This window comes from Aspergillus melleus (genome assembly GCF_016097325.1).
Source record: "Aspergillus melleus strain CBS 546.65 chromosome Unknown contig6, whole genome shotgun sequence".
In the NCBI taxonomy this organism is placed as follows: domain Eukaryota; kingdom Fungi; phylum Ascomycota; class Eurotiomycetes; order Eurotiales; family Aspergillaceae; genus Aspergillus; species Aspergillus melleus.
The window spans coordinates 2952772-2976653 of NW_025763375.1; the positions used below are offsets into that span (position 1 = coordinate 2952772).

The 23882-nt window shown below is 33.8% G+C and overlaps 5 protein-coding genes across 5 annotated transcripts; 3 read left to right on the forward strand and 2 right to left on the reverse strand.

Moving 5' to 3' along the window:
• Positions 1 to 4: 4 nt before the first annotated feature.
• On the reverse strand, positions 5 to 1270 carry LDX57_010781 (uncharacterized protein; the record flags this gene model as incomplete). Its single annotated transcript, XM_046092527.1, has 5 exons — positions 5 to 52; positions 107 to 633; positions 687 to 747; positions 806 to 1025; positions 1083 to 1270. 5 exons carry the CDS (start codon positions 1268 to 1270, stop codon positions 5 to 7), a joined length of 1044 nt encoding a protein of 347 aa, XP_045948505.1.
• A 303-nt stretch (positions 1271 to 1573) lies between these two features.
• LDX57_010782 (uncharacterized protein) lies at positions 1574 to 3077 on the reverse strand (the record flags this gene model as incomplete). The annotated part of the gene is made up of 4 exons (XM_046092528.1): positions 1574 to 1812; positions 1876 to 2689; positions 2747 to 2898; positions 2951 to 3077. The coding sequence occupies 4 exons, from the start codon at positions 3075 to 3077 to the stop codon at positions 1574 to 1576; spliced, it is 1332 nt and encodes a 443-aa protein (XP_045948506.1).
• Positions 3078 to 3742: 665 nt separating this feature from the next.
• LDX57_010783 (HpcH/HpaI aldolase family protein) lies at positions 3743 to 4686 on the forward strand. The gene has a single exon (XM_046092529.1). The coding sequence runs from the start codon at positions 3761 to 3763 to the stop codon at positions 4505 to 4507; it is 747 nt and encodes a 248-aa protein (XP_045948507.1). The 5' UTR covers positions 3743 to 3760; the 3' UTR covers positions 4508 to 4686.
• A 17653-nt stretch (positions 4687 to 22339) lies between these two features.
• LDX57_010784 (uncharacterized protein) lies at positions 22340 to 22675 on the forward strand (the record flags this gene model as incomplete). Its single annotated transcript, XM_046092530.1, has 1 exon — positions 22340 to 22675. The coding sequence occupies one exon, from the start codon at positions 22340 to 22342 to the stop codon at positions 22673 to 22675; it is 336 nt and encodes a 111-aa protein (XP_045948508.1).
• A 287-nt stretch (positions 22676 to 22962) lies between these two features.
• On the forward strand, positions 22963 to 23304 carry LDX57_010785 (uncharacterized protein; the record flags this gene model as incomplete). Its single annotated transcript, XM_046092531.1, has 1 exon — positions 22963 to 23304. One exon carries the CDS (start codon positions 22963 to 22965, stop codon positions 23302 to 23304), a length of 342 nt encoding a protein of 113 aa, XP_045948509.1.
• Between the last annotated feature and the right edge of the window lie 578 nt (positions 23305 to 23882).

The following is a 23882-nucleotide window of genomic DNA, read 5'->3' on the forward strand; positions in this document are numbered from 1 at the left end:
AGCCCTAGAAAAACGCCAACGCATTCGGCGGACTCGCCACACCCCCAGGAACCTAAACCCAACCAGATCAGCCCTGCCTCATCAACGGAGAGAAAAGAAAACCTACATCCAGCACCTCACTCGATACAAAGAACGTATACCTCCCATTCCGCTCACACATGCGACTCAACTCCTCGAGATTAAACAACTCCCCAATTGGCATCCCCCAGCCCGCCAGCAACCACTCGTGCAAATGCCACTCCGGCTTCGTACAAGGCCACACCTCAAACGATCTCGAGTCGCCTGCCACCGCGGCAATTTGTTTATCCCAGAGAAACTGCAGCAGCGGCTCTGAGGGCTCGATGCCGATATTCTCGGGTTTCTGTGTCTGATAGCGCGCGGAGAGCGTGTCTCGCTTTTCCGGGGTAAGGGTCTCGTATTGATGGATGTAGCCGCTGCGGATGAAGAGGGTGTCTCCTGGGAGGAAGTCCTCTGGTCTCAGGCCCTGGGATGCGGCGGCTTCTAGGAGCGAGGGAAAGGGGATGGCGTGGGGTGTGAATGCGTCGATGGTCTCTTTCATGTTGGGTTGAGAGGTGGCCCATTTGTACCAGTCGATGAGGATGCCTCGGCCGGCGATGCCTTGTTTGGCGATATCTTATTTGTTCAGCTTTGGTTTATTGGGAATCGAGAACTGCGGATCAACATACGGTGGATGCCGTTTACGGTCGAGGTCTGGAATTCTTCGGCTGTGTGGCCCATAAAATAGACCTGCATTTTGCGTCATCAGTGGATATCAAGCATAGTAAAATGATAGGGGCATAGAGACCTTTTCCTTCTGGTATCCGTAATGTCGGAACCCGTCCCATTGCGAGCTGATCTGGGAGTTGAATGACCACTGATAGGGGTTAATGATTTGTGCTATGCCCCAGGGGAACATGTGGTATACCTCATCGTCATGCGCCACCTTGACAGGCTCCTTGTTGATCAATTTCACATCTAAACATTTCCTGCCAAGTTTGGGATTCCACGGGCCTGCCATTGACCAGCTGTCATACATTAGCATAAACACGTTTAGACAAATCATAATTGAGTACTGTACATACTTGAGCGATACTCGTTCTCCAGTTCTGATTTCCTCCCGCGCCGCCTGAGCAACTACTTCTGGGGTAAGATGATTCAATGTTCCGATTTGATCGTCGGGGCCCCAGCGTCCCCAGGCATTTCCGTGCGGTCCGGCCTTGTCGAGCGGTAGACTGGAGAAGGGTGGGTGTTCTGATGCTGAAGCAGACATGGTGAGCGTTGAGCTATGAGGTCACTGGGTTGAATGACGGAGCCAAGGATGTTCACTATTTTGCTTGGTGTTGGTGGTTTTATAGTAGCGTGGGCGAGTCCGGATATTTTCCGATCTGCCGAGGTTGGTGGATGCAGTTGGACTGGAGAGTGGGGATGGGTTGTCTTCTGGGATGGGGATTTTTATTGCTTGCACTTTGATAGAAGATTGCATTATATGTGTAGTCTGTTCAATAATTGGCGTTTGCTTTATGCGATGCCTGAAAACGATCTCCCTTTGATATAGATGCATACGATGTCTAGACTACAGGGTATATTTGTACAAAACACTCTTATCGCCCTGCCGATCCAGCTCTTCCTGCGTAAACTGAGCTCGCACATCCTCTTCGGAAACACCTGCCCTCTGCTTGTTGCATTGTAAGAGAAGAACCTCGTTCGTTGCCGCCGCGATCATGCCGAGAACCACGATTGCCAAACAGGTGGCGTACCCGGACTTATACACCGGCGCTTCTTTGTCTAGGAAGATGTTCGTGCCAATTAAGCCTATATCATTAGCACTGTCTATAATGTCGAGAAGAACGGCGAGAAAATGTAAGTGTGACTTACTGCCAAAATTCCCCGCTGCAAGTACCCACGCCAGCCCGATAGATCGCTTCCATGACGGAGCGAGGTTATTCCCCGTCCATGCCGATATTCCCGGAAGGAGAGGATAGATACCGATCTGGGCCAGGACGATGGCGAAGTACATGACCGGGACATGACTGGCGATCGACGACGAAAATGAGAACAGAATTGCCAGCCCTGTGAGCAGTACGCTCATCGGTCCTATGACAAACGGGAATCGCCACGCAAACCGATCCGAAAACCGACCGACCACCCAGGCTGAGATACCTCCAGCCACATATGGGGGGATACTCAGTAACTGGGCTCGCGCGGAGCTGAACCCCAGCTCGGTGATGATCTTCGGCATGGTGAATTTGAACGCCGACGTGGGCGCCGCATTGGCCCAGGACATTAGAATGGCCAGGTTGACTTTCAAGTCTGTGAGCGTGGACCATAACAGACGCCAGGAGAACTTGTCGCCTTCTTCCGTGGCCGTGCGGACGCCGGCGAGACGCAAGCGGCAGTGAACAAACCGCTTCTCTTCCGGGGTGAGCCAGCTGGCCCGTTCTGCGCTCTCGACGATGAGGAAGGGCATCGCGAGCCCTGCAGCAACGGTGATGGCGCCCTCGATCAGAAAGATCCAGCGCCATCCTGCAATACCTCGCGCTCCGTCAAGCTTGGCGATAGCAAATGCGAGGAGGCCGCTGAATGCACCGGAAAAGGCGGACGCTGTGTAGAAGAGGGCAAGGCGTTCTTGAAGCTCCGTGCGAATGTACCACGAGCTGACTATGTAGACGGCACCGGGGAAGAACCCGGCCTGTGAATTTTAGTCAGGGATATCCTTCAAAAGCCAGTGCAGAATGCATGTTCATACCTCGACAAATCCCAACATCACTCGACAGGCAACTAGACCTTCGAAGTTCTTGACGACCCCCATACACGTCATGATGGTACCCCAACCGATGACCAGCGCTGAGAGCCAGATACAAGGGCGAACCTTTTTCAAAATCATATTGGACGGGATCTCTGCATCGCGGGGATATTAAAACGGCACAAATGGCTTTGTGACTGAACTTACCGAAAACAATGTAGGGGGCAAAAAAGATAGTCGACGCAATGTTGTATTGATTCCCTACCAGGGCCAGGTCCTTGTCCATGCCCTCAATCTTCGCATTCCCGATGTTGGCTCGATCGATATGAGCCATTAGATAGAGTATGGCTAGGATGGGTATGAGTCGACCATCGATCTACCACCAGTCATCAGTTTGGGGCTTTTCTCTGATCATTGAATATTCCCACCTTTCGAATCACACTCTTCCCTTTCTTTCCTTCAAAGGACTGCATTAACTGTGCATCCTCTTCGGAAAGCAGTGCATATCGATCCGCAGCATGTTCACAGTGAGCAATGTCATCTTTGTCGGCCATGCTGAACAATTGATTTCGAAATGACCAAGTATCAGCTCTGTGTTCTTGTCGCCGCAAGCCAAGGAAGCAAAGCTTTTTATCCAGAAATTCCCCCCCGAAAGAGGAGGTGTCATCCCCACGGGGCGGAGTGGAGTCTTTCTTGATAGTGCAACGACGTCGGAGCGACGACTAGGAAATTATCCGTCGGAGGTTGCGTGTCGGAAAGATTCCGGATGACTCGCAAGCTCCGATGCGGTTCGCGATGACAATGCCAGATCATGACCATATTATTTAAACAGGGGAGGAAGCTCTGAACGCTTGAATTATCTTCTAACATAACCTCCTTTGACAGTATTCTAATCACTAGTCGCTGCGTTAGTACAACACCAATTGTCTCATCATGGGCTCCATTACACCCCATCCCTCTTACAACCTCTCGAACCCCTTCCGAACTCGAATCCTCAATGGCCAAATCACCCCCCTAATGTCGATCAAGTTCGTCACAGGCAATGAGATCCCTATGATGTGCAAGATGGCCGGCATCCACGCCATGTTCATCGACATGGAACATTCTTCCCTGGACTTGCGCACTGTCTCCCAGTTAATTCTCGCCTGCAACTACGCCGGCGTCTCACCTGTCGTCCGGTCGCCCTCCAAGTCCCACTGGCACATCAGTCGCATCCTAGACGCCGGTGCCGCAGCGGTAGTGATCCCGCACGTGGAGACCATTCAGGAAGTCCGGGACATCGTACGGCACGCGAAGTTTGCGCCGCTAGGAACGAGAGGCTGCACGAATAACCAAGCGGTTCTGAATTTCCAACACGTGCCGACTCTCGTGCAGAATGAGATCTTGAACGAGCAGACTATGTTGATCCCGATGATCGAGACGCCGGCGGCCGTTGACATCGCAGAGGAGATTCTGTCCGTGGAGGGCGTGGACGGGGTGTTGGTCGGGTCGAATGACTTGTGTACGGATCTGGGTATCCCCGGCAAGTATGACAGTGAACTGTACCAGGATGCCGTGACGAAGGTGATCCAGGCGGCGAATAAGACGGGTAAGCCCGTGGGCATTGGTGGCATCGGTGGCCGGTTGGATATCTTGGAGAAGTGGTTCGCCATGGGCGCAACGTGGTCGTTGAGTGGTCAGGATGCGTCCATCTTGCAAGCCGGAATGAAGAAGATTCATGAGAACTATGCAGGGATTAGCGATAGGTTGAATCAGAAGGTCTAGTGGCCTGCTTATGCGCTTTCATTATGTGTCCGCTTTGTCAGTCTGGGTGAACTGTACATCGGTGCGTTTGGCTCGACCGCCTAGTAAAAGAGCATCATATCGTGAACCCTCCTCTGATTCACTTGAATTTTTCTGGAAGCCGATTCACTCGTCTTTTCTTATCGATGTAGAAACGTGTTGGCAGAAGGCTATTAAGTTAGCATTGGCGTGCTGATAGTAGCAGCACATGTCCGAAAAGCTAAAACACAGGCATCAGCTCTGCGGCAATCAATCAATCAATCAAAATTCTATTAACCTGATATAGCCTATCTATTGAAACGACAGGCTATGCAGGCGCTTCGCCGAATGAAACAGAATCTCGAGTCCGTACACCATATAAACCCACAAATACAGTAAAAACATCAAAAAGTAACACAACTAAACCGACTATCACACATCTATCACAACCTACTGCGCCTCCGGACGTTGTCTCTCTTTCTGCCCCGTTTTATTTACACATTCGCAATTAAATATATATATTCCTGTCTTCCTGCATGTTGCACAGCTACCAATTAAAACAATTGATTTTTAATCATTTCTTTTTAATAATCATCTTCATTTAACTCGAATCCTTTCAAAAAAATGTTAAATTCCAAGATCTTTTTTTTTTCATCATTGAAAAGAACAAAACAGAATTATTATAAAAAATCTATTCATTATATAAAATTAACAATATAATATATCATTTGCAAATAATTTATAATTACATTATAATTTTGTAAATGTTCGCACAATTTTTTAATTTGATTGAAACTTTTTATTATTATTTTTCAATTAATAAAATACAACAAACATTTTATAAAAACATATTTAAAAATTTAAAATTTTTCTTCATATTTATAACGATCGAAATCAATCAATTTTATTTTTATTGTGCGCATTTAAATAATTATAAATATTTAAAATTTGTTTAGACTTTTATAAATTCACAAAATCTTTTTAATTGACATTAATATTAATCGTTTAATAAATTTATTAATTTATTATCATTTTTATCACTTTGTTCATTATCTTTTAGATTTTTTAACAAATATCTGTTTTAATTATTGCCGCGAATTAAGCAATTGAATAAAATTTATTTTTTTGTGATTTTGTTAAATTTAATTTAATTTTAATTATTATAATTCTTTTTATTGCTTCGTTAAAATATTCATTTTTTTATTTTTAATATATATAAAAATCTAATATAATTCTACATCATGCAATCTCTATATATATAAAATTCTAATTTTTTTGTAAATGATTTATAACACATATTATTTTAATAAACGATCAAAATTTTACACAATTTGAATAATTGTTTAATTATTTGCAAAAATAATAATAAGAACAATATTTATTTATTTCAAAATGATTTAAATCTTCATTAATTTTTTTACATACACAATAAAATCTGTTTCAATTTTTAGATATTTTTTGCATATTTTGTCTATTTGTATAAAGACAATAACATCTTTTATATAATTTTGATAACCGGTATTATTAAAATATCAAATCTATCAATTTTCGTGACATATTTTTTTATATTTTTAAATTGCAATATTTGCACTGTCAATGACACATTTAAAAAACTTTTTTATAAAATTAATATATATATTTTTTAAGATTCTTACATAATTAAAATACAATTTTCAATTCATAAAAAATTCTTTTTTTGATTTCAATACTTTCATAAAAGATTATTCAAATTATTTTATTTTTTTTATATTTTTTTGTTTAACAAAATTCTAAAAATACATTATAAACAATCCAATTTATATTCAAATTATCATTTTTTCGATAATCTGTTGCATTTGTAAACGGATTGAAAATAAAAATAATTTTATTTTTAAAATAATTAAAACAATATTTTTAAACATTTTATTAATAAAAATCATTGCCTTTATCTTATTCAAAAACATTAATAATTTTTATTATTTTACATATTTGATATGTTTTTCAATAAAATTGTATCAAATAACAATTTCATAAAATATTTGAAAAACAATTACAATTGAATATATAATTTATATATTTAATAATAAAATTTCTCATGTGAATACCGCAATATTTCGCAAAATTTTTAGATTATTGTTTGTTTTTATCATCATCTTTATACAATATATAATAAAAAATAGGATTTTATTCAATTAAATTTTTAAATATTTTGCATATTTTATCAGCCAGATAATATAATTAATTATTTGATTTTTTATTAGCAACTAATCATATTTCAAAAATTTTATTTGAAATTTTTAAACATTCTTTTTTTTATTAACATTTATCAGATCTTTCTTCTTTCACAATTTTATATATTCACAAAAAATGTTTCGTTTTATCGTTAAATTGCAACACAAAAAATTTTTGAACTAAATGAATTCAAATTTGTTCAATACGAATCTAAACAAATGTCATTTTAATCATATAAACATTTTATTTAAAATGTGTTTTAATAGTTGTTGATTTTTTATATAAAATTTTGATATCATTAACATACATATATCATTGATTTAATCAAATGTTTCAATTATTCCAACGACAGACAATTGCATGATTATATTATTATACACGTTGATTTTTAACATTATAATTAAAAACACGTGTGAAAAAAAATTAAAAAAATGAAAGATCTCTGTGAGATTTTTATAAAAATAAAAATATTAAATTGTTAAAAAATTCATGTCATAAAAATATCAAAAAAATTTATTAAAAAAAATTAAAAAAAGAATATTTTTCAAAATATCTCAATTTTCTGTTCTGCGATTTCCGCAGATTTTTTATTTGTTTTTAAAATCAAAATTAATTTGTTATTGATTTTTTTATTTTTGATTTATTTAATTGTTCATCACAATCCGCGCAATTTTGTTTTAATAATCTTTCAAATCCAAAAATGATAATTTTAATATAAGATTTTTGTTAACATTTTTTTTTGCAATTTTTGACCTTCACATAACAATTTCAAATTAATCCGATCATAAAATCAATAAATCTTCGTGTTATATAAATCTTAATATATTTGCATTTAAATTTAAACGTAAATTTGATCATTTTGCGACATTCCAAAATAAACAAAAGCTTTATTTATTTGTTGGATTTCGTTCATAAAATAAAAATCACGATTTTCTAATTAATTGTTTTTATTAAAAATTCCATGACAAATTCTATATATTTTTTCGTTTATAATAAAAAATTCTTATTATATAAATTTAAATTCACAAAAATCTGCAAATCTTTGATTTTACACATTTTTCAATTGCAATATATTTATATTATCAAGATTTTGATCTGAATGTCAATAAAAATCTTTATAAAAAATGATTAAATTCATATAAATTTATTTGTTTATTTTGCAGGCGACAAGTCAAAAAAACAAATTCTAAAAATTAAAAATTAAATTGATTATTGTTCACGCGCCTGTTTTGTTTTAAATGATAATATCTAATTTTATTTATAAATTCAAACATCTTTTATCACATATATTTAAAAATTACGTGAAAAAGAAATTTCAAAAAACATTCTTTCTTTCTCACGTTAAATGATGAAGATTGAGTTTCTTTAACAAAAAAATATAATTGTTAATAAATGAATTAATAAATTGATCGATAAAATTGTTAATTAAATTAAATGTATTTATATTAATTTTGTTCAATCAATTATATATATTAAAGATTCACAAACGTTTATCATTTATATTCACAAATGAAAGTTTTTGTATATTTCATAAATGAATTATGTGCTTTTTGTCTGTAAGGAACATAAACCATTGAACGTAGGTATGTATTAGCAAAGAATAAGCTGCATGGGATGCAGCAACTGGGTGTGGACAGAAGCCCCTATTTATGATACTGTCTACTACCAACATGACTGTCAGAAATCGGGAGATTTCTGATGGAAAGTTCCATACGAAGGGATCCTACCGGCAAGTTCCTGGGAACAAGCCGGAAGGTTCCTGACATTGTCAAACCCTAGGATCCGCCTAAGCTGTGTTGTGTTGTGCTGCTAGAATATAATTCAGGCTTCTGATGATCAATCCAACTGATCCTAAAAATAAATAATATTTATCCAAAGAGCCTCGTTGCTCCTAAATGACTAAAGATTATATCTAAAAATCGAATCTGGATTTTGATAAACTAACTCGATAATCGAAAAATCTTTAAACAATTAAAATAAAAATAAAATTAAATTAATATATATATATTTTTGTGATAAAATATAAATAAATTGCACTCACAATGTAATTTTCGTAATTATTAAAGACAGTAATTGTATTAAACGCAAAAAATTAAACAAAAATTATTTAACAAACAAATAAACAAATATCTTTATATAATTCTTTTTAAATATATCATTTGATATATCATCTAATTCTTTTTATATCATTTGATCGCAACATATTTAATGATATATAACATATCATATCACATGACTAAATCTTCTTTAATAGCGTCACAAATTCTGAACTATTGTCAATCTATTATTTCTATCTCGCGGCTTTTGATGTAACAAAGATTTGTAACATTATTTTTTTTTAAATTCTTTGTTTTTAAAAAACAAATAAAATAGTCACTTTCTTTTTTACTTTTTTGAAATAAATCATTTGTTGTTTTTCCATTATACGCTTCCATCATGTCTCAACATAATCATTATAAAGAATATTGTCAACAAATTGATTATATCACTCACAACAATGTTCAAATCGAACTTTTTTGCTTTTGATATTTTTCTCGTGATTTGCCTTGCTTTATAAATTCAAAAAATCGAAATTATACTACATACATCCATTATGATCAGAAATGCAAAAAATGATTTCATAATGAGCAAAAATAAAATCGTTTAAAATATAACAAAAATCGATTATTTATTAAAATTAAACAAATTGAAAAACAAATAAAACAATTGTTTGCCAAATTAAAACATTTATGAAAATATCGCAAATTTCTAAAAAAATATGATAAAAAGATGTTGGATCATGATTCTCTTATAATAAATATATTGAACAAAAAAGATCTTTCGATTGTTAAAAATCTTCAAAAATTGAAATGTATTATCAATAAATATAAAGCGTTTTAATTTGCTGTTATGTCTAATAATGCTATATTATATTAATTGATAAACAATTCTTTTTTTTAAACAAATTTCGATTTTGTCACTAATGATATTGTTAAATTAACCAATAACATTTTATTAGATTTTTAATAGATTCTCAAATGTTTTCTGAAATATTGTATTTTTTTCATTTTATCAAATAATATAATTTTTTTTAATCTTTTTGTGTTATAAGATTTTTTCAATTTTATATTCTTGTTCCATGTCATTTATAATTTTCACATTTTCTGCAATCTGGACGCTTTTGATGTAGATTTCAATAATAAAATATAAAACATTAAATATATTTTCATTGATTTTAATAGCTTCAAATAATAATTAATTTTTTTGATTTTTTTATCGATTCTGAATAATCTAATTTTTTAATAATTAAATTTTTGACTTGATTATTTGATTTTGATATTTTTGCGAAATAAAAACATTTTTTTTCTCTTTTTAAAATTAGATCTTTCTTTATGATACTTGTCATAATAAATTGTTGTTCCGAGATTAAACAATCAATGTTTTTTGTTATTTGTGTGTAAAAATATTTAAATGTGTCAAATATTTTTTCTGTTTTTATTGCAATTAATATTCTTTTTTTCAATTTTCTAATCAAAATAAAAGTGTAATCATAATTCGTATAAAACAATGTAATTTTTATTGTCAAATGTATCACATTATTATATGTGAATAATGTTATGAATAATAATTTTGTTCAATTATTTTGTTGACAATTTACATAATGTTTTAAATATTATTTTATTATTTAATTTATTCATTTCATTTGATCATTTCTTTGTGAGTGATATATTGTAATCAATAAATAATTAATTTTTATAAAATCTACAATTGATTGCTAAAACTTTGATATGAAAAATTTGTTTTTATTTAAAATGATTTATTGTGACATTTTGTGTTACATAATAATATATATGATTAACAAATAAATCATGTCGTTCATTATTGTCATAGTCTTGTTAAACACAAAATATATATATTTTGTTAATCTGTTCGTGATAACAATAATCATGTTTCATTTTTGTGATTTGAATAAAAATCTCACAAAATCTATTATAATTCATCTTTATAATCTCAAAAATGCGTTTATTGATTGTATTTTTTCATAAAATTGATATTTTGTTAATTTGTTTTTAATGCAAGTTTTGTATTTTTTGATATATTTTTATATTTTCCGTCTAACATTGAAAAAGTAATAATTTCTTAAGATTTATTTTACAATCTTTTTTATTTCAAGATATTTGTATAATAAATTGTTATGATGTATCGCAATGATTTCATTTCTCATATACTCAAATATATATATAAATCCGTATATATACACTATTTCTTTTTCATCCGTGACTATTTTGTTGTTGTTTTCCGAATTAATCAAATTTTTTTAAATCAATATATCATTTTTGATTGTTTTAATAATTTTGTTGATTAGATTATTATTAATATTAATTGTTGTTGAAATCAAATTGTCAAGGTGCGGGCTGGCGGGGGTGGTAGAGCTGATGGCAGGCAGGCAGGTAGGCTAATAGCTCACGGTATCTCTGAATTGCTACAGAGTCAAGCTATATATAGGCTAATAGACAAGATGTAACTCGAAAAGCTAGAACAGGATTTTCAAGCAAGCGAAAAGATATGCAGATCTCGAAACGGATAATATAGCTTTTTAGATTATAGTTAGAAGATGTTTCAAACATCAAAATTTGCACCGTGACAATACATTTTTTTTTTTATAGCCGAGTTCTGTGAGACCGAAGGAAACCAGACTTATCAGGATATTGACAGTGATAATTCTGAATGATTTGTTCTGCGTGTTCAAAATATTCAACAAACTTAGCAGTAAGATTCATATATCCGATCTATTTGACAACATAGATCAGGCGACAGCCGCGATCGCAACGATTCCAAAACGAATCAAAGATATTTTCGATTTTTTATTTTTTTAATTCATTGATTTCCACGTGCGATAACAAAAGATAATGTTGATTAAACAAGAATTTTAAATAGATAAAGATAAATAGATTAACATTAAATACAGAATGTATCTTTATGCTAAACGGAAATTTTAAACAATAAATATATGAATTAATAACTTTCTCAATACAATATGAGTCTAAAATATTCCAATCCAGCTTTTTGTTAGATTGTAAAGTTTTGATATAACAAGCATCTAATCATATTAACTGATCTTTTTTGAATCTTCAAACGAAACAACATCGTTTATTAACTTATTCAATATAACGAATCTGAGCTGATAATATTTTTGCACAAGCAAATTCCATAATAATTTACATTCGAATAACAAATTGTTCTGCATTTCAAACAATGAATTGATTGCGATCACAATAATTCTCAATAAATATTGGTTCAAATCTCATACGAGAATGAAACCCGTAATTCGCAAAAAAGAAGATTGTCTTGATAAACTCAAAATGCATAACATTTAAAACAAATTTAATCAAAAGAAGTCAGATATTCCAATTATTTTGCAGATAATTCACATAAACTCGCAAATATTATTTTAACATGACATTTACACGCTCAGTCTGACTGTCGATCTCAGAATGATAAACAGTTAATAATTTGTTAATGATATTCAAATATTTGATCAAATATTTCCAGAATTAAACAATAAATTGAAAACCTTTATCAGACAAGATCAACTAAAATAATCCATATAACTTCCATACATGCTGCACATATATCACGACTACAGCTGGAGCATTGACAGTTGAATTGCATGAAATCAGATATTTCATCTTAATTAGACGATTCACAATAACTAGAATTGCGTTGTAACTCTCGCTCTTAAACAAATACGTGATAAAATCTATAAAAATATCTTTCCAGACACACTCAAATACAAATAAAGACTTCAAAATATCTTGTTTCGCTTTACGAAACGGGATTATGCAACAATAAATGTAACAATTTATTGTTCACTAAACCATGTATCTATACATGTTGAATCAGTAATAATTTTAAAACAAAAATTCATACATTCAAACTCTTCTTGAATGTCCGAACACAGATTTATCATAAATTAGACAAATTAAATCTGCTTTTATTTGATTATTATCAAGAATCCATAAACAATTTTTATAAAATAAGAAACTGTCTTTTCGCTCGCAAACAGTTAGAATGACTCTTGAATGATAGTCTTTATTTGTAATCAAAATCTTTAAAACATTTCAGATCTTTTTATCTTTTTCATAGATTTCACGTAGACAAAATTGTATTTTAGAAAATAATTGCAAATTTTGTTCATTTTCAAAAGTAACAATTCTTCGAATTCGGGTTCTAATAATAAGAATTAATCGATCAAGAATCTCACTTGCGTGCGAGATTTTGAGATTCTTAGATGAGTTAACTGGTTCAGACGGACTTGTTGATTCAAATGGATTAATTGATTTAGATTAGTTGATTAATTCAGACGAGCTGATTAATTCGGACGAGTTGGTTCGTTTAATTAGATTAAACAGATCAAGATTTTTACATTTTAAAACAATTTGACTTTGATGTAACAGACGCTTATCCTTCTCTTTGAAAAGATCTTCTGATCTTTTGATTAAGCTATCAGATTTTATTTTGTATTTTCCAGATCGATAAACAATTTTAAAGTTAAAATAAAACAAAAATTCAGATCAACGAGCTTGACGACAATTCAAGAACTTTGTCAATATAAAATATTCCAGATTGCAATAATTAAAAATAACTTGAATAAATAAAAAAGTCTCTTCGAGCTCGAAGCATCATTCTTCGAAACATCAAATAATAACAAATAATTCTTTATTATAAATCTCATAATTGCATTCAGTCGATGAATGTTTTTTTGAAAAAAACGCAATAAAATGTAATATTTTGTCATCTTTGTATTGAAATAAAACTTCAACAAACATGTAGTCAGAGATATCAGTTTTCAAAATAATGTCACAAATTCAATCAAATGATTGTAAGATCGAAATATCAGTGAAAGTTTTTTTTAGATTATTTAAAGCTTTTTAACAAATAAATGTTTATTTTTATGAGACATTTTTTCGAGTCAAAGCAACAAGCGAGACAATAAGTTTTGAAAAATCTTTAATAAATCGACAATAAAAATTGTCAAATCTCAAAAATGCTTGTACATCTGTTATACAAATAGAAATGGATCAATTAACAATTGTGTCAACTTTTATGAAATTTATTCGGATACTTTTCCGGCCGATAATCAGACCTAAAAATTTAGTTTCAAGAATTGCAAACTCGCATTTAAAAAACTTTGTATACAAATCAACGTCTCGTAACTTCTGAAAGACTAAACGGACATGTTTTATATGTTTGGAATGAATGCGATTATAAATCAGAATATCGTTCAAATAAATAATACAAAAAATATCAAGATAATCTCGCAAGATATCATTTATATATTGCTAGAATATTTCAGAAGTTTTTGTCAGTCCAAAAAACATCATTAGAGATTTATATAGATCTAAACAGATTTAAAAGACAGTCAATCATTTTTGTCCATTTTTAATATAGAAATTATTAAACACGTTAATAATATCGATCTTGATAAAATAACACATATCTTTGAAATTGTTCAGGATCTTTTTTACAAAAGATAACGAATATTGATTTTTGATAATAATTGTATTTAAAACTCGATAATCGACACAGAAACGCAAATCTTTGTCTGATTTTTTCACGAATAGGATTAGAGATGCAGCAAATAAAGAATTTGAATAAATAAATCTTTTTTTTAGATTCTTCAACAGCCATTTTTAGAACGCTGAGAGTTTCTTTTGAAATATATTGTAAAATGACTCAAATGAAAGTCTTTTTTTTGATTCAAAAATAATTGTATAATTGTAATCTTGATGTATAAAAAGTTTTTTCGTTTTTTTTGAAAAAAAGACATTTGCAAAGTTTTTAAATTTATCTAAAAGCTTAGATTCAGATAGTTCAGAAATAATCTGAATTGTTTTATCAATTTGTTCAATTATTAAAACATAGACTTTATTTCTTCTGCAGGTGTACGCAGCGTAGGCAGTTAATGAAATTATTTAAAAGTCTCGATTTTTCAGAGATTCGGGAGTCTTTAGATTCGTGGATTTGGCTTGGACAAAGACATCATGCAGGACTTGGATCTTAGCAGATTGGGCTGGAATATTGCAATGTTTCTGATAATATAAATTAAAAAATTAAAAAATATGTTTTGCAAAGCTCATGCAAGGATCATGAATCTTTAGTCATGATAAATCAATAATAATAGAAAAATATGCTAACTGAATAATTAGAAATGGAACATCTTTTTCGACATAATCATGGGTTTTTAAGATTATGCGGATATAATGGATAATAATGTTAGCTTCATTTTTACAGTCATCAAAACCCATTATAGGCTTAGACTTGTTCAAAGGATACAAGATCAGGTGATGGGTTTTGATTCAGTTCTTATTTATAACATGAGATATAGAATAGTCAATATCAAATATAATGTAGATAGCGATCTCGCCCTGTCCAGGATTCAAAATAATAAAAATAATCAATAAGTTAATTTTTTGGAATTCTTTTTCAATTGAAAGTCTTCTAATAACAGTTTCAGATATTCAATATATTTGTGCAAGAGGGTTCGCCTGGCTGCGGCTTAAGCCAGATTGATTTCTTTTAACTGTTCGTTTGGGTCTAGAAAGTATAGTCGTTCCGGTTGGAGCATAACGCGGGGCTGGGGGGCCTGGATTGGAGAAAATATAAACAGATTCTAGGACATAGGATATGATATAGAGGCAGGTGACCATCTTCTAAAAAGCGAAGCAGTTCTAGAAAACGAGACAGGACGGGCAATATAGTTGATCTGATAAATGCGATTATCAGATTCGGGACAGTTCTTAATAAAATATTGATTAAAGCCGCAACAAAAGCATTCACCCCGTTTTTTGCGAATTGAATCACGGGATTTAAAAAGCGGACAATGTGTGAAAGAAAGATCCATAACATCGGAATCAGAGATAATTAAAACGGGCTTAGATATTTTAATAACGATATTTTAAAATAGATTTCTGAAATTTTCGATGACAAAACAACACAAGAAACTTTGAATACCGAAGATCGGTTTCTAAAACTGATTTTGAATATACTGTTTGCAACAATTTTCGAGCTTCTACAAAAAAATAATAAAATTGATATAATTGTTAATAGAAAGTTCTTGATGTATTATTATGTTTTTCAATTCTTGATTTACAACTTTTTTAAAAAGCGTAAAAAAATCATTTTCAGCGATTTTTTTTTTTCATAACAAGGAGTTGAAATTCAGCAAAGAAAACAAAAAATTTCTGGTTCTTTTGTTGTAGACTATAAAAAGCAATTTGGACGTTATAGATGCGATTTAGATCATTATAAGCTCGATTCAATATTTTTAAAATATTGATATAGTCATTCAATTGATAAATCCCGTCTTTGATGTACGGTAAGATCTGAACATAGAATAGTTCTTTTAAACGATTGGAAACGTAGATCATGCGAGTTTGGGATATCGGGAAACGATCGCGGTTAATAATCATTTTTTTTTAATTTGAAAAATAAAACAACAGAGATTTGATCAGATATCTTTAAATTTATCGAGATTGGACAGACATTCGAAAAGATAAACAAAAATAAAAGATTTGAAATTGATTGATATAAATATTTTCACTGAAATGATCGGGAATTCTTCAATGAATGATTCAGAGATTTGGGCCAGAGTGTTAACTATCAATATAATTATTTGAATAATTTGGTTTTGTTTTTTTATAGCTTGATCTCTTTCTTTAAGAATTATATTATAGACACTTATGATTTCAGCCAGTTGATGAATCATTTTCATTTTTTTTTGCTGAGATTGTTCAGTCTGAAAAGTTAATAGTAATTCCTTTTTACTGAAGTTTTGGCTAACATTTATTACATAAAAGTGAATTTTTTCGCAGTAATTATATCATTTCGAAACATATTCAACAACATGCTGGATTAATTCTTCTGGATTGTTTGGAAAAGACGGAAGATTCGGAATAGCTGTCATTTTCGGGCGGACATCAGTTCTAAAAATGGGAGTTATGTAGTGTCAAGATGCGGACTGGCGGGGATGGTAGAACTGATGGCAGACAGACAGGTAGGTTAATAGCTCACGGTATCTCTGAATTGTTACAGGATCAAGCTATATACAGGCTAATAGACAAGACGTAGCTCGAAGAGCTAGAACAGGATTTTCAAGCAAGCGGGAAGATATGCAGATCCCGGAACGGATAATATGGCCTTCCGGGCCATAGTTAGAAGGTGCCTCAGGCATCAAGATCTGCACCGTGACACAAATGCTGTTTGTTATATAATAATAAATTGTTTTTATTTTTTTGAAAATCATTGATTTTATAATTCAATCAATAATTTTATAATTTGATTATCAATTAAATATGTTTATTTATTCATTTTCTATTTTTTTGCAATGTTCAATTCTGAAGTTAAATTGCGATAATTTTTTTAATTATTTTGTTTGTTTTTTGGTCAATTCTTTGATTGTAATGAAAAACGTGAAATTTTTATAAATTGTTTTCACTAAAATCTGATGTTGAACTTTTTTCAAATAAATTCTTCATATCTTAAATGTTGTTATTATAATTAACAATTCCTTGTCATAAATATCATAATTTATTTTTGTTTTGTTTGAATGAACTTTCGTGAATAAAATGCAACTAATTTCATTTTGTTATTTTTATTTAATTGTGTCAATCTCATTCCGATAACATAATTTGACATATCGATCTCAATTGTGATTAATTTGTTTAAATTATGTTACACAAAAATCAATACAATAATAATTCTTTTTTTGATTTTTTTTAAAATTTCTTGTGCTTATAACATCTATTTGAATTTTTCTGTTTTTTTTCATTAAATTAAATATAAATGTTATAACGCTTACATAATCGTTAATAAATTATTAATAATAATTGATCAATCTTATAAATTATTAAACTTCTTTCAGACTTCTTAATATAAATCAATCTCTAATTGTTTGAATTTTGTTTTTTTTATTTGTATTCCTTTAATGAATATCCAATGTTCAAAAAATTCTATTTTATGAATATAGAATTTGCATTTCTTAAATTTCAATTATAACTTAACAATACATAACTTTCATAACATTTATTTCACATATTGAACATATTTTTTTTCAATATTCAAAAATATCAGAATATCGTCCAAATATGTGATAACGAACGTATCAAATAATTTTTTTAAAATTTCATTAATAAATTGTTGAAATAACATTAATACATTGATTAATCCATAATATAATCATATATTCGAAATATTCATATTTTATTTTAAAAATCATTTTTTATTCATTTTTTTTTACAATTCATAATCTGTTATATGTGTCGATAATGTCAAATTTAATAAATCATTTTATTTTTCTAATCTTGTCTTAAATTTCTAAAATAAATAATAATATATGTCAATCTTTGATTGTCTGTTTATTTAATGATTGATAATTTACACATAATTATAAATTCTTATCTTTTTTTAACACAAATAAAATCTTGTGTTCTGTTAATGATATTGATAATCAAATATATTTTTTTATCAATTGTTTGTCGATGTATTGTTGTAAAATTTATAATTCTTTTTTAATATTAAATAAATCTTCTTACATGCAACTTTATTTTCATTCTTGAATAAAATATAATGATCATATTTGTTATATTCTGATAATTCAGATTTTTTTAACTATTTGAAAAATTCTTAAAATCTTTTATATTCATACAATAATCTGTTTGATTTTTTGTTAATCGTTAAATCTATAATGTTGATCATTTGTCATAATTGGATCTTTTTATAAAAATTTACATAATATTCGACAATAATCGTTGTCTAAATATATCGTTTTTTTATATCTAATATTCAATTAAATAATTGCATCAATCATTTTCTGTTAATAGAATCAATTATTGTCATAATTATGTTTGCAATATTATATTTATTATTGTTAATTAACATGTTTATAAATTTATTTTGTAATTTTTTAATATCAGTTCAGCAATTGTTATTTTAAATGTGTTATTTAATTTCAAATGTTTTTCACATCTGGTTCTGTTATGGATATTCACATCATGTGAACTGAAAATTCTTTGTTTTTCAATTAATTTTTAAATTGTGATTCTCAAATCATAAAATTCTTAATATTATATCATATTGTCTTAAAGATGTCACATTGAAATTTATATATTTAAAATAATTTTTTACAATTATAGATATCGATCTCGATTTGACTATAAAACTTTTTTTTAATAATTTGTTGTTCAATTCTAAAATAAATTCTAATTTCGTCTTTATGATTTCTAAAATCTTCAATCTTTTTTAAAATCTTGAATCTATCAAGTTGTTTATTATTCCAGAATCCATCATAATTCAAATATTTTGATTCAAAATCTTGATTATCAATTTCAAATATAATCTTTTTTGGATTGTTATTAATAAATTTGTTATTCAATGAGATTCTCATAATCTTTATAACTGTTATAAAAAATATTATTTTAATTTAGCATTATAATGCATTAAACAATAATTTTTATAATATTTTTTTTAATGTTGTGTGCTGTGTTTTAAATAAATTAAATATTTAATATAAATGCATTCTGACTTTTTGTAAGAATATTGTTGTTTTTTTAAACCTTAATATTTTTGAACGATTATTTTTAATATTTCATATATTAAATAATCACAGTCTTCGTTATGACATATAATTTATAAAACATAATATTTTAAATGTGTTTTTCAATATAAACATTCGCAATTGTTTCTTTAATATTTGTGTAATGATCTGATATGTTTAATAATATTATTTCTTACAATGATAATTTAATTATAATTATGATTTTATCAATTGCATGTTTTGCATTTAATTTTATGATTTACATATTTTAAATAATGCATTTTCTAATTCTTTGTTCATGGATCTTAACAATCTAATTTCTAATACAAATATTGCACAAAAATACTTCGCAATTTTCTAATAAATCATATTGGATTTCTTTCCATTTTTGTTGCATCCGCCTTCCATGAAGCTCGTCAAGCTCGGTGATCGGCGTGTTGCACAGGTGGTTCGTGTCGTTTCCCCTATTGCGATTCAGGTCGGTATGGTTTCCCCTAGCAGCCGCCCACTTCATAGTGGCCGGCTTGGCAACCCCTTTAGCTTCGTCAATCATCTTACTTACTACTAATTCAATCCATCGTTTTCATCAACCATTCGTCGCGGCTACAGTTTGGTAGCATGTCCGTTCAAGATCTGGGTTCTACCGGCTTGATTTCCTTGCTCTGAGATTTTCAAGCAGTTTCCTGTCATTTCTGTGCGTTGTCTTGCGTTGTTCTGTCTGTCTGTCTTACATCTGTCCGACCGCGGGAACCCGCCGCCCCTTGCTCCACCACATTGATCATCGACAACTCCCTCCAATCATCGTTTTTCATCTCTCTCCTTGACCTGTGTCTTACAATCATCATTCTGAACATTCTCTGTCATTCCCGTTCATTTTCTGAATCATTTCGTTGAAAAACGGCCTCTCGAGCGATTCGAGGATTCCGACATTGACGCGACCGACTGTCGCGTGTTGTGTGCGTTTCTGCCTTGTTGCCTGATTCGCTTAGCGATCCCGATTACGTCACGCGCTGTGTGGGTTTCTGCCTTGCTGTCTGATTCGCTTGAGGGCCTGATAACATCATCGACCCCCTCGATCCCGTGACCTCGGCCTTGACATTCGGTTTCTGATCACGTCATCGATCTCGTGATCATCTATCCCGTGATCATCCATTGTCTGCCTCGTTGCCTGCCCCGTTGCCTGTCTTGTTGCCTTACGGACTTGACACTCGTTTTCTGCCTCTATCCTCCGCCTTGACCAATGACATCACGTTTCGCTGAACTTAGTCATCAGTTGAAGGGTTTCCATGAACGTGCCGAGTGCTTCTGGTCCAGCGAGCTCTCCAACAGCCTCGTCCAGCGAGCCCGATTCATCTCTATCACTTACCCAAAACCCCCTTCCGTTCGACGTGACACCCCGTTTCACGTGGACTGGTTGATCGACCGAACAAATCTTCGTCGAGCCGCAAAGGAGTTTGTCAGGATCACTCGTCACCTCGATCAAAACCAGCAATTCATCGACTGGTGTCTTGAGAATCCCCTTGATCGTGAAAATCTGTCTGCTCCCATCGACGTCGCCCGATCCCGATCTGCGTCAGTGACAAGTTCCTCATCCGAATAGGAACCGCTTGTCGAGCCTCTTGCAGTTGAATCTCTCACCGATCCGTTGACCCCCCGGCCCGTAGGCGCTTTTTTGAATCCTATCGAACTGTCTACTGCGGTCCGATCGTCTCACGTTAAAGATCTTGTCGGCAACCCGTTCCGAGCAATTCGACATCTATTCGACAAAGCCGTTGGCAAACCCCTCGACACGGCCGCAAATCCTCTCCTTAACACCGATAACACCCCTGAAGCCCCTCCTGTATCTATCTTTACAAGTCCGCTCGTTTCACCTTCCTTCGAGATCCCCGAACCTGCCGACACCTCGTTTGTCGTACAGTCTGTAAAGAAATCCAACGAGGACCGGGAGTCTGAGACCTTTCGCGGAAAAAAGAATATCCGTGCGAAGTCCATTGAATCCTCTTTCGATAGTCTCTACGACATGACCCCCGATTTTCCTCGAGTCGACTCCGATCAGCCTGAATCGAAGCCAATCGTCTCACCCGAGCCGATTCAAAACGAACCGATTCAAGGCGTTCGTCAACGATATCGACACCTTGACGCTATGGCCGACTCCGCTATCGAAACCGGTGCCCCCGGACCCTCGAACGATCATGCCATGTCAGAAATACAGGCCGCTCTCAAGCAGATCCTGCAAGGTCAAAAGGCAATGCAAAAGGCGCAAGAAAGTCTAAGCAACCGCCTCCGTCACATCGAGTCGTCGCAAGGAGCTCAGCCCCCGCAAGGACCACCAGGACCCCCTGGCGACCAAGGTCCGCAAGGACCACCAGGACCCCCTGGCGACCAAGGTCCGCAAGGCCCTCAGGGACCCCAAGGACCTGCCGGGACCAACAACGGCCATGGAGCCTTGCGAAACGAAGAAATCGGCAGTTTTTGGCCCGATGCTGAAGACAAGGACATTCACTCCGGTAGTATCGTTTATCGAGACGTTCTCATTTTCATCGATCGACTAGCCGATGTAATAGACTACAAAGGCGTTGAGCTTGTTAAGGCCAACATCCAAGCTTGCCTACGTGGCTCAACAATGACTTGGTTTACGTCTATGTCAGATGATCGCAAACGCCGTCTTCGCGATCTTCCCTTGGAAGACGATTGGTACCCTGCTCTAAAAGATCGTTTCAAGACAAACCCGCAATTGGCCCTTGAGCAACTCAAAAATCTCCGATACACGTATGCCGACGTGACTGCGAGGCGTTCGCCATAAGTTTACGCGGAAGAAGTCATTCGACTGTGTCGAAACGCCCGCGTCGAAGACGAATTTCAACAAATTAATTATATGTGGAACGGCCTTGATGCCTAGCTTCAGCAACACATCCCGATTCCGAAGTCAACGACTACTCGTTCCGAGTTTCTTGAACAATTAGAAGAGAAGCAATTTCTCTAAGAGAATCTTCATCATAACTACCGCCGACATCGTGAAAATCGTGACAAGCGATTCGACAAAAGGCCTCATGACAATCGTCAGTTTCAATCCCAATCTACTGATCCCCCTGGTCCCACGTATTCCCCGAATGGTTCTCAAGATTATCGGAATGATTACCGCCCGAACAACCAGAGACCCGCTGGAAACGGCCCTTATCAAGCCCCTTATGCTGACCCCCGATTCAGATCGAACCAAAGCCCCTCGTCGAACCCGTTTCCGCAGCGTCAATACGAACAGTATGGGAACCAACCATACAATCGGAATGACCCCCGAACCGATTTTCAGTATCGATCACTCTGGATACAGACTCCTCCCTTCCCGCCGAATCAGTCGAATCCGAATCAGCAAGATCAAGACCAAGTGAATCGACCTTTCAACGGACCTCGGTATCTACCAGATACCAAGAACTTCGGACGTCCTTGGAATGGCAATAGCAACAACAACGGAAAGCCGTATATTAAAGCCTACGAAGTTGATCTCAACGCAGACGCGAATATTCTGCAAATTGCTAACAATCCTCCGAACATGTCTCAGCCTCCAAACCCGTCGCCAACTATATAGTCATATCAGTCTGCTCCATACGAGTCGTTCGGCGACCACGGCGACCAGCCGTCTAACTTTTATGACGACTATGCACCTCACTACGACGCCATGGCGGTGGATTTCGGTGCTGACGAGTACGGCGATCAGTCGGAGTACGTTCCTGAACCCGATGACGACTATTACGGTCCTTATGACGCCTACATGACGGAAGTGGCTAACAATCGTGTGAAGGAATCGTTCAGTTGCCCCGAATACGAACCTCTTGAGGTAATGACCAGCTGTCATTACTGTCACGAGCCCTTTATCTCGAACAATGCGCTTCATAACCACATTGGCGAATGCCGAGCCGTTGCAGATGAAACCAATGTACCGAATAAAATGCGAGTTTACGAGTCCAATGTCGTGTCTGACCTGGATGCGGACCGTCGTGTCGCGAATATTCACTTCTAAAGATGTATTACTGCTCACGTCGCGCTGGATCGGTTGTCTGCAGAATTGAACCTCAAGAAAATCTGTTTCGACATCGGCTGCTCATCGACTATCATAGACGAAACTTTCGTCAATTTGATTCCTAAAAATGCCATTCGTCTACAAGATGTCCATCCTCCGATTACTGTGCGAGATATTGGCAAATCTTCTTACAAATCGACTCGCGCCGCCATATTTGACATCTTCTTTTCAAACTCCTATGGAGGCGAAATCACGAGTTTCGGAAAACTTTCAGTGATCGCTCACATCGTTCCTGAACTCCGATCCAACATGTTGATCGGCACTGACATATTGGTTTTTAACGGAGTTAGCTTCGACTTCGCGAGGCGTGTGGCAACCATTCAAACCAGCGGTTTCACCTTCCCCATCCTCGTGGACGCTAAACGCGAGCGAGTCCCTGAGGCGCCCGTTTATTCAACACGACGCGTTATCGTACCGGCGAGATCTGCAGACAAGATCTCCATGCGTATCAAGAAGGCCCTTCCACTCGACAAGGACTATCTGTTCGAGCCCGCCGGCGCTACTGTATCAATGTATGT